This window comes from Tursiops truncatus, chromosome 14, assembly GCF_011762595.2.
Source record: "Tursiops truncatus isolate mTurTru1 chromosome 14, mTurTru1.mat.Y, whole genome shotgun sequence".
Lineage (NCBI taxonomy): Eukaryota > Metazoa > Chordata > Mammalia > Artiodactyla > Delphinidae > Tursiops > Tursiops truncatus.
This window is the reverse complement of record NC_047047.1, coordinates 1,660,837-1,677,449: the sequence shown is the minus strand read 5'-3', so window position 1 is coordinate 1,677,449 and position 16,613 is coordinate 1,660,837. Positions and strand designations below refer to the sequence as shown.

At 53.5% G+C, this 16,613-nt stretch overlaps 1 protein-coding gene across 21 annotated transcripts in view; it reads right to left on the bottom strand.

Annotated features, from left to right (window-relative positions):
- Window positions 1-2,954: 2,954 nt before the first annotated feature.
- Window positions 2,955-16,613, bottom strand: part of UXS1 (UDP-glucuronate decarboxylase 1) — a 73,939-nt gene continuing 60,280 nt past the window's right edge. For 13 of the 21 annotated variants that reach the window (XM_073790938.1, XM_073790936.1, XM_073790937.1 and 10 more), the window contains 7 exons: window positions 12,439-12,675; window positions 11,982-12,025; window positions 8,645-8,782; window positions 8,451-8,511; window positions 6,353-6,410; window positions 4,613-4,716; window positions 2,955-3,775 (listed from right to left, as the gene is read on the bottom strand). In XM_073790938.1, coding sequence (XP_073647039.1) covers window positions 3,644-3,775; window positions 4,613-4,716; window positions 6,353-6,410; window positions 8,451-8,511; window positions 8,645-8,782; window positions 11,982-12,025; window positions 12,439-12,675 — 774 coding nt within the window. In that variant the 3' untranslated portion in view covers window positions 2,955-3,643. Of the gene's footprint in view, window positions 3,776-4,612; window positions 4,717-6,352; window positions 6,411-8,450; window positions 8,512-8,644; window positions 8,933-9,154; window positions 9,196-11,981; window positions 12,026-12,438; window positions 12,676-16,613 lie in introns of those variants that run through there. The other 8 variants (XM_073790939.1, XM_073790946.1, XM_033838871.2 and 5 more) reach the window with 6 other exon arrangements.

Genomic DNA, 16,613 nt, shown 5'->3' with positions numbered 1-16,613 from the left:
TCTCTGCGCTTCCTGGACTTGGATGACTGTTTCCTTTCCCATGTTAGAGAATTTTTCATCTATTATCACTTCAAATATTTTCTCAGGTCCTCTCTCTCTTCTCCTGGGACCCCTAAATGCAAATGTTGGTACATTTAACGTTGTCCCAGAGGTGTCTTAAACTGTCCTCTTTTTCATTCTTTTTTCTTTATTCTGTTCTGCAGCACTGATTTCCACCATTCTGTCTTCCAGCTCACTTATCCATTCTTCTGCCTCAGTTATTTGCTATTGATTCCTTCTAGTGTATTTTTCATTTCAGTTTTTGTACTGTTCGTCTGTTTTTTAGTTCTTCTAGGTCTTTGCCATACATTTCTTGTATCTTCTCCATCTGTGCCTCCATTCTTTTTCCGAGATCTTGCATCATCTTTACTGTCATTTCTTTGACTTCTTTTTCAGGTAGATGGCCTGCTTCATCTAGTTGTTCTTCTGGGGTTTTAGCTTGTTCCTTCAGCTGGGACATATTTCTCTGCCATCTCATTTTGTCTAATTTTCTGTGATGGTGGTTTCTGTTCTGCAGGCTGTAGGGTTGTAGTTCTTGCTTCTGCTGTCTGCCCCATGGTGGAGGAGTTTGTCTAAGGCTTCTGCAGGCTTCCTGGTACCTCCATTTGTATTTAATGTATTATGTTAAGGCTTAAATGTGCCATTTTACTTTTTGTTTTCCGCTTGTCTTTTGTTCTAATTTTTCCTCCCTTCACGCAGTTTAAATTAGAGTTCTTTTGTTAGAGTTCTATTTGGGCATCTGTACAGACTTTTAGTGGATGCTCCAGGCACTGCAGTCTGCACACACGTAACTTCTCAAAATCTACTGGTGACAAGTTTTACCAGTTTGGAAACGTTACTTTCTTTTACCCTCCCATATCTATAATATAGTTATTTTATTTCACTTATATGCATTGGAAACCATAAAACTTATATAATTTTTGCTTCAACCATCAAATATAATTTAGAAAACTTTGAGAGGAGAAAGAAAACCCATTATATTTACCCATATTTTTGCTCTTTCCTTGTTCGTTCTTCCTTTCTGATGTCCCAAGTTTCCATATTTTAGTGCTTCCTTTTTGTTTAGAGAATTTTACTTTAGCCATACTTCTAAGGTAGGTCTCCTGGTGAAAACTTTTCAATTTTACTTCATATGAGAATGTCTTGATTTCCCCCCCCCACCTTTTTTTTTTTTTTTTGCGGTATGTGGGCCTCTCGCTGTTGTGGCCTCTCCCGTTGCGGAGCACAGGCTCTGGACGCGCAGGCTCAGCGGCCATGGCTCACGGGCCCAGCTGCTCTGCAGCATGTGGGATCTTCCTGGACCGGGGCACGAACCCGTGTCCCCTGCATCAGCAGGCGGACCCTCAATCACTGTGCCACCAGGGAAGCCCTCCCCTCCATTTCTGAAGGGTATTCATGGGATATAGAATTCTGGATTGACAGTTCTTTCAGCCCATGAAAAATGTGCCACGTACTTCTGGGGCCCTGTTTCTGAGGAACTTGCTGCCATTCTGATTGTTTTGAACCTGGAGGTAATGTGTCATTTCCCTCTGGCTACTTTTGAGATTCTTTGCTTACGGCTTTAGTTTTGACTATTACGACTTGGTGTGGATTTCTTTGGTTTTATCTCATTTGGGGTTCACTCAGCATTTTGAATCGGAACCTTTATGCTGCTTTGCCAAATTCAGGAAACTGTCAGCCCTTTTCCTAGGAATATTTTTTTCAGCTCCCCCCTCTCGTTCCATGAGTATATTTTATGAAAACCGTGGGGAAGAAAGTCAAAGGAATGAATTTCAGAGGAACTCTAGATATTCCTATATTCTAGATACAGCAAGTAACGAGGTAGGAGAATTCTGGAGCCTGGGGCTTTGGGGCTCCCCCTACCCACACTGCACAGCTGAGCTCCACCAAACTCCCTCCATGCCTCGCTCTTTCCTCAGTGCCTGGATGTCACCGTTAGTGGTTCCCAAACAAGTTTCCGTTCACCCCCTCTCTCAGTAAATGGTGTCACTTAGTTCAGGCCCAAATAATGACAACTAACTATAAGAAGGCATCCTGAGTCCTCTCCTTCTCACACCATGCCCACTCTAGCATTGACCTTCAGTTCCAGAATCTTAGCACAACAAATAAAATAAAACCACAGCTTCCTTGGTCTGACCCCAGAAATTGATTGGAAAAACATGTCCAATTAAAAAAATAGATATCCCTAGGAGATTTGGAAGGACAGACAGGCAAGCCTAGTTTACCCTGGTTCGTATGGAAACGAGCACAGCGCCCCTGCTCGATGCTTTCATCCCCTTGGTGTCCTTGCAGCATTTGTCGCTACGCCCTGGGGCCAACTGACTGGAAAGTGTGTAGCCTTAACTTCCTGCGTGCTCTTCCGTTTGTTATAAAAGCAATTTAAAAACCCCACCGGGGGCTCCCCTGGTGGCGCAGCGGTTGAGGGTCCGCCTGCCGATGCAGGGGACACGGGTTCGTGCCCCGGTCCGGGCCCGTGAGCCGTGGTTGCTGAGCCTGCACGTCCGGAGCCTGTGCTCCATAACGGGAGAGGCCCGCGTACCGCAAAAAAACCCCCAAAACCCTACCAGTAAGCCCTACCACTAAACCTTGAAAGAATTCTTAGTGAAAATGAAAGCTCTCAGTTTCTACTCCACAGGTCACTAATGACACTTCCTTTTCTCCATCTGCTCCGTGCTTCCAGGGAAGGACACACAATGATTCTAACCCTGGGTGAGACCTGAAAATCTCTCCCCACTGCAGTGAACACCGTTTGCACAGATTCAGCCCCAGCAGCACAGAAATGTTTCCACTATCCACTCATCAAGTTACATATACACCAACCTCGACAGTTAACAGACATTTCTTTAAAATTCTCTAATATTTTTCTTAGCCATCCGATGATGCACCATGCAAAGCAGAAAGCCAACCTTTAAAACTGAGTTTCAATATTTTATTAAAATAGCATATTTAACCACTGTTAACCAAGAATATGTTAGCTTCCCACCCCCACCAGGTGCAGCACAACACAGTAGTGATTGATTTCAAATATCCTGCATTGTGATAACCAACAGAAACATTTCAAAGTCAAGTCTGCAACTAAAAACTAGACCTTGGAAAAATCCTGAATTAGAAGAAACATAAAGCCCTCAAACAGAATTTTATCTGCCCGAGAATTAATGCGGTGCGCCCCCCACCTACCTGACAACACTGCTGGGCTGCTTTTTCTCCTCTGTGCATAGTATAACGTCTCGTTTATTAGTACCCACTTTATAAATAAATCGGCATTTAATCACCCCATTTAATGTTCCTTTTCAGCTTCACAAAGAAACCAGTAAATAAAACTGTCGATGACAGTCACGACATAGGCTCTCACGGCAAGGTAAAAAATTTGAAAATACGCAGAGATGCATCAATGCTATTTTACATAAAAAGATTTAAAAAGTGCAAGGCAAAATCTGCAGTTCTTTTAGGGGAGTTTTTAGGCACATCCATTTCTTAAAGCAAGCTTCAGAGTGAATTCCAGTTTGTTCTTCATGATACCTGTTTAAGTCTTTCTTTAAAAAAAAGAAAAATACATCTCCTCAAGTGTGAAACAGGGCATCTCCCGTCCCGAAAGGCGAGGTTTTCAGGTATGGCGCGTCCGTCCTTTTTTTATTCTTGCGGGCTTTGGTTTGGGGATGTACTGATTATTCGCCTGGTACTCGAGTTCTTTCCGGAAGTAGTGAATTGCTTTGTTTAACCCTTCCTCCAGCGGGACCTATTTAAAGAGAGAGCGAGAATGAGGGGCGCGGCCGGGTCCCCCGAAACTGTCTGCGCCTGTGCTGTGCACCCTGACAGGCTACACTTGAAGGAGCTGCAGCCCCAGAGACCCACACTTCCTCCTGCAGGTTGGGACTCTGTTCCAGTTTGAATCAGTCACAAAAGGCACCCTTAAAATAATGCCCACACGCGCCCTTCCTCTCAGAGGAGGAAGATGCGTGGAAGCATCCGTATCCAATCCACATGCCTGATTCTCTGGGTGACACTTACTCTCTGTACTTTCACCCCTGCGGACCCTCATAATTTAGAGCTGCCCTGCAGCAAACAGGAAACGGAAACCGAATCAGCTGCCCATGTCCTCTCTGCGGACATGACCTCTAGACTGAGACCTGTAGGAAAGGAATGCACCAGCCACGCCCAGCCTCGGGGCGGGGGGGAGGAGGAACTGTCTGCCTGGGGGACAGGCAGCCCGAGCCTGGCGAGGCCACACCACCTAGCCTGATGGACTCCAAGGGCAACAGAAAGGAGGGGAGGCCCACCGTTACCCTTCAGCCTCTCACACTCCCACCCTGCTCCACCTGCGTAGGAACTGGGGTGCATGGGCTCGCCCACATCATGGGCATCGTGGCCGGCCCTGCACAGCCATGACACCCTGGCTGAGTGAACAGAGGCAAGGCAGGGCTACCTGGGGCCAAGCCATTCCCTGTTAACAGAGAACAAGGGCCACAGGCTACAAGCACCATGTGGCCCTGGAGAGAACACTGCTGGGGCCACTCCACGTGGCAGCGCCCCCAGGGAACACAGTGCAGGGGTGGAGCCACCCCCCCCCACTTACCACTGGCTCCCACCCCAGCATCAGCTTTGCTTTCTTGATGTCTGGTTTCCTTTTCTGGGGGTCATCCTGGGCTTCAGAGAGAAACTGAATTTCACTCCCGCTGCCTGTGTTGTTGAAAAAAGGTGAGAATCAGGAACCACTGGGATGCGACTCTCCACATAGATCGCAGGCCCGGCCCACCATCGCAGGTATACAGGTGCAGATGGAGTGCTGTGTCCTAAGTCACCTCACCCCCCCCCCCCGGAATGTGCTGCTGGCCCACCAGCGCAGGTACACAGGTGCAGATGGAGTGCTGTGTCCCAAGTCAGCTCCCCGCCCCCGGGGAATGTGCTGCTGGCCACACAGCACTTGGCAAGGGCAGGACACCAGCCTGCGCCACCCCAAGGGGAAGGAGAGGGCAGGCCCAACGCATACCATCCCCCGCAGCAGCACAGCCGCGTGCCCACTGCCACCGGGGGGGGCTGTGACCCTGATGCCCCGACGAGCCCCCCTCCGGTGTTCATGCCCTGCCTTCAGCCCGTCTAACGGGCAGAGTGCCAGGGAGTGACCGTCGGCCAGCCCAGGCTGACACCTTACGAGGCCCTGCCACCTACGCCCTGCCAGAGCCACCCTGCTGGACAAACCTCAAGCAGAAGGACAGAAGCCCGGCTGCTCCAGCTTCCTAGGACCAACAGATCGAAGCCAGCCCAGTAACCACTGGCCAGGCCTGCAGAGGGAGCCCCCAGCCCTGGTCCCAGAATCTGGAGCGAATAAAACAGCTGCCGCCTGAAGCCAGGGGTCTGGGTCGATGTGTTACACAGCCATCCACCCAGGCTCCGGACAAGCTTCCCAACCTCCACGTGAGCACGAGCGCCTGAGGAGTCGCCAAACGCGGATTCTGACCCGGGAGACGCGGGCAGGGTGTGTGACTCTGCATTTCTAACAAGTGCCTGATGGGGATGAAGATGCTGTGGTTTTCATCTCAGCAGGACCATCCCCTGTCCTGGCCGACTGTCCGGGCTGGACAGGGGCAGAAAGGACAACTGCAGAGAATCCAGCCTGCTAGGTGCAGGGTCTAGACAGGCCCCCATCACGCTCGCCTGGCCTAGCCAACCCCACTCCCGTCTGGTTGTGTCTGCACACTGATTTCTTGATCAAACCTGGGAAGCAGACACCCCCCAACCCGAGCCCCAGGAACCTGACCGTGTGACCAAGGGTTCGCCCGTGGACACTGGCAGCCCCCAGCTGGCTGAAGACGCGGACTTCTCAGGGCTTAAGAGCACGCCCTCTCGGGGGCCACACCCAGTGTCCACACTGCCTGCAACACCCCGTGGCCAGGTTGGCCAGAACTGCACATGGGACCTAAAACTCGCCACCGGATTCCACCAGAATCACACAAGCCCCAGTGTCGCTCTCCCACTCCCTGAAATCCTGTGCTCGGCCCAGCTGGCATCCGGAACCAGACAGTGGTCACCTGGGCAGAACTGCCGGCCCCAATCACGTCTCGAGCACAGAGGTCAGACGTACCATTTCTGCTCCACACAGACCTTGTTACAAGGGTGAACAAAGCTGGGCCCCTCCCCGCACCCCTTCACCTTTCCGTCACTTAGAATCACAAAACGGTGAGGCCCTCCTGATCAAGTTCTGCTTTTCATCCAATTCGATTAGCGTGTCTTAATTACCCACCGTCCAGGCGGGGCGTTATTAACCGACAGGGTAAGCGCGGTCGGTCACACGTAGGAAGGCCTCTGTCCTACTTACCAACGAGGTTTTTAATTAGCTCAGCGAATTCCAGGATCGTATGTTCTTCCGGGTTCCCCTAAGGAAGAAAGGTCTCTGGTTAGAGGTGTAAACGCAACGGCGACTCCACGCCCTCCCGCGCCACATGCGCGCCGTCCCCGACGCCGGGGGGCGGGGGCAGGGTCAGCAGACGCCCGCCTGTGTAGCGGCGCATCAGGGCGCTGCGTCCCCTGGCCCAGGCACGGGACGGTTTCCAGACGCAAGGGTACTGTAGGCTCGGTGTCGCTCTACAGGAAAGCCTGGTTCTGCGAGCTCAGCTCTCCCAGGACACTCTTGCCCCTGGGGGCGCCGTGCTCACCCCCTCGGTGATGAAGACGCGTGAGCCTGGACAGGAGTCCCAACAGACGCGAAACGCGCTCGCAGGGGGGCCCTGGGCAGCCGGTGCGAGAGACAGGATGTGGCTCTACGGCGGGCTTACTTTGGGCGCCCCTCCTCCTCTTCCTGCCATGGTACCTTCCAGCAGCCACAGCCCCTCCCCTCCCCGAGCCTGCTCGTCCCGTCCCGTGAGAGCGCACCATGAAGTCTGGCAACCGTACGTCCCACCACTCTTCATCCCCAAGCTCCTGGTTTCGTCTGAGACCAAAGGTAAAAGAGGCAGGAAGGGACCCTAGGCCTAATTATGAGCACCCCGGGGCTACCGGCAGACACGCCCCTGAAACAAGACAGGTTTCTACAGGAGTCAGACACTCCAGCACGGCCCTGTGCAAAGAGGCGAGAACGACGCGGCACTAAAGCGGGGAGTGGCTGCTTGGGGCGACCACTAAGACGCACACTTGGAAGGGCGAGAAGTGAAAACACAGGGTAAGGGCGGTGAAGGCTCAAGATGAAGTGAGGATTCACGAGACACGGCTTATGCTGTTTAACCCCCTGTTCCTTTGAAAATGCATGAAAACAGCGCTGGCTGGGTGCTTGCGGCCGCCGGGACCCATAAATTGGTCAAAGGTCCCACAGGGAGTGACCTCTCCTTTGCTGTTGGTAGGAACTCCCGCCCAACCCAGGAGAAATGAACGTTCCAGAGCGTGCTTCAGACTGCCGGTCATGAAGAAAAGTACAAGGAACGGTTTGCAAGTGAAGTGCTTTCAAGAAATTAGCAGGCACGCCCACACCTGTGAGCTTAGCCCCTCCTAGGGAGGGGAGGTGGCCGAGGAGACCGAGGTGGTGAGAGGGGAGGGGCTCCCCCACTGAGCGGGGCGGGGGGTGGGCTCGGGTCAGCTGCCATCGGCAGAAGTGGGCCGTCTAGAATGACGGGCAGTCTACACTGGACACCTCGCATTTTAAACGGGGTGGAATGAAACCATTCAGGAGACAGTGACCAAAAGGGTCCGAGGGCTCTAGCCCAACCTGATCCCTGGAAGAGCTGGAGAGGAGACTGGGGAAGTCCTGGGGAAGCTGTCACATCACAGGGGAATAGACCAGCTCTGGCGGGGGGGGGGGGGGCGGGTGCCCATGGAGAAGGCAGGACAGTGGGCGGGCACACACAGGATGAGGTTTTACCTCTAAACAGAAGGAAAAACGTTCTGCCAGGGAGAACCGGCCGAAGACAGGACAAACTGCTCTGCAGAGAAACACCTCCTCCAGCGCCAAGAGTGAGCGAGGCCGGATCAGAGATCAGGCCGGTTCTGCTCCCTCCCGGGAGTGTCTGCGCTGCAGGAAGTGCGGGAGGAAGCGGCACGAAGGGGGTCTGGGCGCTCGCAGACGTGACAGTGAGGGAAACTGGCTTAGCCACTCCATCTTCTACAGCCCCGGAAAGCAAGCCTTATCGAGCCCAACTGCACATTCAGTGATGGACAAAGGACACCCAGAACGTCACCTCCAGCCACTGAAGGCTTCACGCATTTCTAGACCTGGCCCTTCCGGTGGGTGGAGCGGGGTTAGTTTATCACGTGGCTCAGCCACGTGTCCCAGATCTTCTTTGTGGACTCGTTTTGCTCTATTCCGTGGATCTTCCTCTAGTGTTGGGCAAGCGACACACAGGCACGTGCCCTAAGCGTGCTGCCGGCGAATGAGCCAGGCAGGAAGCCGCCTGCTGGGGAGGGAGGGGGCAGAGGGAGGGACTCACCAGGTTGACGGGGCTGCTGACGTTGCTGTTCATGAGTGCCACGAGGCCGTTCACCAGGTCGCTGGAAGAGAGGGGAGGCTGCTCAGGTGCCCGCCGAGGCCCGCAGGTGCCGAGCATCGGCCACAAGCCGGCCACCTCCCGGAAGGAAACCAAAACCCCCACGGGAGACTGGACGTCAAAATAAAACCCTGCACCTAGAGGGCGCAGAGGATGCTCCAGTGTTTGCAGATGGGATGATGTGGCGTCTGGGATCTGCCTTCTGTGGGAGGGTGGAGGCAGATGGCTGAGCAGGAGATAGGGCTGAGTTCCCTACTTTGTATATTTCTGAAGTCCTTCGGCAATTAAAAAATGAAAATAAAGTAGGCACACACCCCAAAAAAGATGGCGTTTATGCAAGTTTCTGAGGAAAGTCCATGTTTAACGGGAACGCAGGTAGTCGGCCCGTATGGAAAAGCAGATGGTTTTTTTAAAAATAAGGTCTCCTGCAATGGAAGAACTCCAGCATGTAAGTCTCCTACTGGCAACTCACAGAGAAAGCCAGGCAGCCCTGAGTGTTGAACCAGCTCCCTGGACCTCCGGCCCCTCACCTCCCCCCAGGAACCCCCGCACCCGGATGGGACGGGCGGCGGCATCTGGGTGTTGCAGACGGATGGTGAGCGAGTGGGCCGTGAGGGTGACGGTCAAGAGGCAAATTTTCCGCTTACCAAGGTTTGGTTCTTATTTTCAGAAGCGTTAAAGGGTGGTTCTGTCAAAAAAAAGTGACTTCATAAAAATGACACCTGGCTGCTACGCGAGCGTTTTACTAAAAGTCATAAGTCACTTTCACCAGCTGTGTCTCACGAGGCTGTGAGGGTTCTTTCTGCTCCGGGGATGCAAATGCGGCCGCCTGGAACCCTCTTCCCTCCTCCACCATAACCAGCAAGGAGCAGGTTACTGTGCCAAACTTCCAAAAGAAAACCTCAGGTTTTCCTTTCCTTTTCACTGAGAAACAATCTGGGGGTGGGGGTGGGGTTATTTAGCAAACAAATGATTTTCTGGGTTTTTGCTTACAACCAATGGGCATTTTATAGGAACACGCCTAAAGTCCGCTCTGCTCTCACGGATCAAGCACAGATGCAAAGAACCGCTGACTTAAGATGATTCCTCGCTTCTAGAAACTGGCAAAAATCCCTTCATCACTATAGCCGTTAACGACTACATCCCAACACAACCTCTGACAGCACACGTCTCTGCATATTTGGAAAAGACGTTAAAATGTGCCATTCAGTAGCATCCACAAACATTTTTAATGGGGGGGGTCCATATTAAGCTGGAAGGTGACGGACACTTATGTAATCATCCTGGGGGGGAGGGGCATGCATCTTTCATGCAAAAAAACTGGCAACTTTTAAGGCCAAAAGTGCACAGATCACATCCATTTAACCTGAAGCTCTTTAAAAGTGTCATTCTGACAAAGTGACTTTTTAAGACAACACAGCATGCCTCCGTGATGGGGTGAGGACGTAACCTGGCCACGAGAGCACCAAGCACGGTTATGCCAGGATGTCAGCACACACGCCACCCAGAGACCGCAACGGTCACCCAGAAACGGTGCAACGCTACCGCAGAAACGGTGCAACGCTACCGCAGGGCAACCGTGGATTTTGGAAATGGGTAATTTAGTTCAGTAAGTACAGATCCGAACATTGTGCATTTTTAACTGTGAAGTAAAAGAGCCTCAGTTTCTACAAAATAGCTTGTTTAAAACAGCCCAGCGTTGGCAAGTTAACTCTCTGGGCCAAGCCTCGAACAATGGAGCGCGAAAGCCGGGAAAGCGCCTTCCCTGAGTCTGGTGACGTCGGGGAGCCTCAGCACGTCAGAGCCCACTACCTCGAGATGTGAGACCAGACGGCGCGGCCTCACGGAGAGAGGGTTTGCCCGAAGGGCCCCCAACACCACTTCTAGTGACTCCACTGAGGTCCCTTCCAGGCTGCACCCTGGCACCTGGGTGGGTGACGGGGCGCGTGGACCGTGCAGGCCGGCCAGCGAGGCACGTCCTGTCGGGGATGGAATGCAGCCCACGCATCACTCGATGCTTAAAGGATTTTAATCACCAGCAAAAAGCAAGCACCTGAGAGGCTACTTTAAATGAATTCTGTATCTGATGCCTTTGAAATAGTAAGAACGGGTTGAAACTGATGCCCATTTCACTGCACGGTCTCTGGAATACTCCACGAGGTGGTAAGGCTGGAGGAGGCTGGGGGCCTTGATGAGGCCATTGGAGGAGATTCAACGCGACTAAGACGTCAAGACCCCCCCCACACCTCGAGAAAGGGCGCACACGGGGGCCGGGTGAGGGCAGGCGGGGTGGACACGTGTCACGATGAGAAGATGGTACCCGAGCGCAGGATCCCAGGAGCACGGTCCCCACACAGACATGGGCCGCAATTGCTTCCTTGCAGTGCACGGCTCCCGAGTGAAGCGCTCTGACATGAGAACAGGCCGGCTAGCTCCTGGCTGAATCCCTTCTTAGACTATTTGGGCAACAAAGTGGGCCAGTGACGTGATGGTCCCAGGCTTTTGCCTTGCTGGGCAAGATACTAACCGATGGAGAGAGAAAAACCACTGTTCATTTTAAGACACTTACTCAGCTTTCTTTTGGGCTAAATGTGAAAATCCACAAACACTTGCAGGAAAAAAAAAATTACAGTGGTTGTGTTTAATTTTTTTTTTTCTTTTAAACCAGGCAAAAATTGGTGTGTTGCTCGGGCCGAGGTGGGGTGGGAGCCCCCCAAGACCTGCCACCACTTCGCCCGACAGCATCCCTGGGGTGGCCGCAGGCCCCAGGGACAGCATTTTCTGATGGACAGGCACTCCAGGGTATTTGTACTGAAAAGTGCAAGTATACGGTCCCAAAACACACAACTAGATTTTCCAATGATTCAGGACACCACAGACCTATGCAGAATTCACCACTGTGCCACGTGGGACGTATTCTGGTAGATGTAACTGCTCATATGATAACTCTTCTCTCAGAACCAAACCGCACTTTAAAACTTGCCACCAACCGAACTGGCCGACGACAGACTAGACTGAGGAGGGCTACCAAGAGATCAGTGAATGTGACCCTGTGAGACCGTTCAACCAAGATCTTAAAATACCTTTATCTACATTTAGTTCGGGCACAAAATTTGTCAGCATTAGGCCACCTGACCTTCTTAATGATGACAACCTTGTCCACCCCAGAAGGCACATCTAAAGGGTCTGATTTCGGCATCTGCAGGTGTGCTGCAAGCCTGAGGCCGTCGCCTCACTGGCCTGAACTGGAGGCCCTGGGTGACCCTCGGGGCCGGCAGCTTGGCCGACAAGACACTAGGTGGCAGCAGGAGACCAGCACATCCGACCTCTATTGGCAGAGAACCGGGATAGGGGGGCGCCCACGGGATGAGCAGAACTAACCGTCAACCCAGCTGCTTCACCGGAATGAAAACAGCAAAACGAACAAGTGACCCAGATGGGACTGGACGGCCCTCGCCCGCCTGGGGGTCTTACCTGACGTACTGGAAGGCCCTTGTCTGCGACCCGGATCCGTACACCTGCGGGGAGACCACACGGAGGGTCCCGGAACCGCGGACTGCACGGGAGCCTTCAACCACCAGGGGCGTAGCCTGACCTCAGCCCTGACAACCCCAGGGTCCAGCTGCGCCAGGCCCTCCACCAGGCCCGGGGCCTCACCCAGGGGCACCCTGAGGCGCCCTGTGGACAGAGACGCCCCCGGGCACAGTCATGGGCCAAGAGCACGGCGGGAGAGGCCTCTGCAGGCAGGCCCTGAGCCCGAGGCACCAGAGTGTCTGCAGCTCAGGGAGCAGGGTGACCTGGGCCCCGTGCAGGGTCACGGCTCCCGTGTGTTCCCTCCACGCACCGCCCCCTCCCTCCCTCCCTCCCTCCAAGGGCAGCGGGGACTTCTGACTTCAGGGCAGCCCCCCCACCACGCCCACCCGCCACCCACCGTGAGCGGCTCCCCCTGCAGCGCCTGCAGGATGAAGTTGCTGACCACCCGGCCGTCGTTCATGTGCATTCGGGGTCCGAAAGTGTTGAAGATCCTGGCCACGCGCACCTCCACGCCTTCCTGCAACACAGAAGAGGGTGAGCCCGGCGCCCCACAGGTACCTCTGCTCTTCCTTCCAGACACAGGTGCTTTTCCGTCCTGATGAGATGCTCTGTTCTCTGTAATCAAATCTGGAGGCTGCAAGTTACACCAAACTCACGTGAGCCCCGATTCCCACCACCTTGAGGCCCACAGCATGAAACGTGCTGCAGAAACCTGAGAGACAGTTAAACAGTGCAAGGGGTTAATGATGGGTGTACATTTTCCCCCAGTAAATAAATTCTACTTTCTTAACTAGGACCGTGCTATGCATCTCTTTCACATAATATTTTGTATAAATTTATCACTCAACAGAGATGTAAATGTTAGTGAATGTTTAATAGCTGATTTGAAGAAAAACAAGAGAGCACTTTGTCCTGGGAAAGGAGGGGCAGGTGAGGGTTCCGAAAAGGCTACACTGTACCTACTACATTCCCCAGTCTGTTCTGCTGGAAAACTCATCCGTTCAGTGAAAAACCAAAGGCAATCTGGCACCTGACACAGGCTACGTACAGCTAAACAGCCCGGGAAGACGCCAACGTACATTGTTCACAAAAATGGGCGTTCCAGACCTTCCCAGACTTGCCCTCTTGTACTTTTAATGTTTCTATTGTTATTACAATAAACATCTCTTACTTTTGTAATTGGGGAAAGCATATTTTCAAACATGTAGTCAAGGAAAGTATATTTTATTAAACCCCGAAAGCCTTCTGCAAACTATCCTGCTTAATTATCAATTTCACAGACTGCTTTGTCAGTGATAAAAAGTTAAATGTTTCCATCACACTCTGAATCAGCGGACTCTTACAGCAATCCATCACCCATCAGGCAACAGACGCGCATCTCCGGGTGTCAGAGGGCTGGTGGGGTGGGCTGTGAGCCCCAGGGCTCAGTGGCCAGGCCGTGCCGTCGGTCTCTCCTCACCGGGAGAGCGGGAGCGGGCGGGGCTCACGTACAAGTCAGCCTCAGCACAGGCCCGGTGATGACAGCTTAGCTGCTGCCGGGGTCCTGCTAGTCGGTACAGTTCTTTCCTGACTCTACGTACCGGAGGCGGGGCAGGCTGGGAACCTGAGGGACCCGTAGCTGATGGGGCTGATTTAGCACAGAATTTCTCCACTGTAAGTACGGCGAGTGGACGGCCATGGGCTGCGGCATCCCTAGGGCCCCAGCAGGCCTCCCAGTGGCTGGAGGTGCCAGCCGCCTCCGCCCCCAGCGGCCTCATCTAGGCCTCCACGTGTGCCAGCGTGCAGTGGCTGGCAGGTGTGGACCCAGCGCAGTTAGCTTTCAGAAACTGGAGCTGCCACATTTCTGCCAAGCCCCAGCAATGCACCATCAAGCCTTCCCAAGGGCATTCAGACTCCTAGGCCTACGATGTGAGCTGTAATTCCAGGTCCGGGCATAAACCAACCCTGCTCTCTACTGAACTGACCAGGGAGCATTTCAGCGACGGGGGGTGGGGCAGGGACGAGCAGAGATGCTGCTCTCACTAGAAAACAGCTCTCACTAGAAAACAGCTCCCAAGTGTCCGCCTGCATTTACTTGTCAAGATGAGAAAATCCAAAGTGGGTGAAGGTGGCTTTATTCCAAGAGAGGAAAAGCTCAGCACATTCACAGCGGTCAGGCCATGTGCCGGCAGGGCGCTTGGGGGGCTGTGCTTTGCTCCCTCCCCCGCCCCCAGGAACGCTGGGCTCTGCACACGTGAACTGCAGCACAGAGGGACCTGGCTGTGTGACCTGTCCGCCTGGGTCCGGGGCCTCAGGGGACGGGCAGCTCCTCCCGACTATCAGGTGCGCTGACGCGTGCTTCCCAGGAGCCCCAGCTCTCAAACTCGTTCACACCCTCTCCGCTGTGCCAGGCCTGCCCTGAGGGAGGCGCCCAGGACACGTTCGCCTGCAGGGAGCAGGACACACAGGGCGGGAAGCCCCCAGAGACGGCAGGCCCCCAGGAGAAGGACATGCCATCCCTAAAGGAAGGGGGTCACACAGCCCCGAAGGCTGAACCACACGATTCCCCCCGGCCTCTCATAAACATACCTTCGTGGGGTCCGCTCCCCGCCTGGGGATGAGACCGAGGCCATTACAACAGGCAGAGCTCAGCTGCTGAGTAAGATGCCCGAAGGTGCGGGAAGTGTCCGTTCACGCTGGGTGGCGGCAGAGGGAGGCCACACAGGTTTGGGGACGGGGGATGCCTGCCTGGTAACTGCCCTCAACGGTCCCGCCAGACCCTTAACATTCAGACCAGAGTGGTCACTAGGCCCAGGCCACGCCCAGGCTCAGCGCACGGCCAGCGGGGAGGGGGCACCAGAAACAGGCCTGCACTGGGGGTTCCAGGCCATGGGCTTGATCAGCCCCTTGGGGTGAACCCCGCTCACTGGACATTTGACGTCCTTCAGCCGGTTGCTGAACACTTTGTTAACTAAGGTATAATACGCATCCCAGGCATTTAATTTTAAGCATTCCGATGCCAGAAAATAAAACAAAACCACACCCTCAAGGCCCTGGACTAGACGGTTTCTGAGTTTCCTGTCTTTCTGCTCTGCGGTCTGTGTTTTTAGGAACGGCGGCCTGGTTCGCAGACCCAGCCCCGTGGGGGAGGCTCAGACGCAGGCGGGGCCGTGAGCTCCGAAGCGCACAAGCGCCGCCCGCAGCCTTCTGGACAAGTCTGCACGTTTACAAAACCACCACGTCCAAGGGCATGGACCAGCCCAATGTAACTTCTTCTCTGACAAGTTCAAAGTGTTCCTGAAAGATGCGATGCCCTTTGATCCCGACTGCCAGCTCAATCCACCCCCTGGAAGAAGAGTCCAGGGAGCCCCTCTTTACGTAAGAAACGTGCCCTGCAATGTACCTGTGATAGATTTTCCTGGGAAATCAAATTCTATTTTGAATACATTTTAGGATATTTAATTCACTACAACAAACCCAGAAGAGAATCCTTTAAAATCTTTTATAAAATGTGTCTTCATCCCTGGATTTATCTTGTTTATATTCTCTATCCTTATATATTAGATTTATTCAGAGAAAGATATATCCACATACCATCTACGGTCTTTTCAATAAAATGATGATTTATACTTAAGAGGGGACATGCCTTTATGTATTAAAAAAAAATTAAATTAACTAAAAATACACCAAAGGCATTCTATTCCACCTGGTTCATCATTTTACTGGCCATTATTTTTTCATTTGCCTCCAGATAGCAAAAACTAACACCCAAAGTTTTGAAGCAGGAGAGCTGGAATACTGAACATCAGTTGCTTTGCTGTTTGAACTCCAAAGATGGTCTGATCTGCCCCAGACCGGGCTGTGCCCACAGGGGCCAGCCCAGCGTGGCAGGAGGGGCTCTGACTCACCCCTGCCGCAGCTAATATAAAATCCCAAGTGAAAGAACTGCTCTATTTTTCCCTTCCGTTTATCTCTGAATGGGACCGTGGGTGGTAATATTTTTTCCTTCTTGCTTATCTGTGTTTTCTTATTTTCTATCCTGGCAAAGCAACCTGCAGTACGAGAATCCCGACACCCCTCAACTGTGTGGTGTCTGCCCTGTGGACAGAGAGAGAAGATGCCCATGGCTCCCTCCCCTCAGCACGGCTCGGACAAACGAGGGACAGCAAGCACAGGTACACCGTGTAGACCCAGCCGCGGTCACAGTCTCGGACCACAGCTCTCCCTGGAAGGGAGCACAGCACGTGTAACATGAATAACAAGGCATGCGAGCTTTGAAGCTCACGCTGGGCCTTCTTCAAGGCCACTCAGAACCAGGCGAGACCACAGGGACCTCCACCCAGGCCCAGGCGCCCAGCCCTGCTGTCCTGCATCAGCCCACTGGCCTTGCAGCCACCAGAACCAGAGAGGACGCCGCCAGCCACAGGGCCAGAGGCACGGTCACTCCTGGACCTAAGGGCCAGCCAGCAGGAGTGCATGAGGGACTGTGGGGAGAGCAGGACCCACACCTGCCTCCAAGGCCACAGGGGCAGGCCTTCCACGGTGCATTTCCAGATGCCCGACGGGATTCGTGGGGCAGGTGTGCTGAGCAGA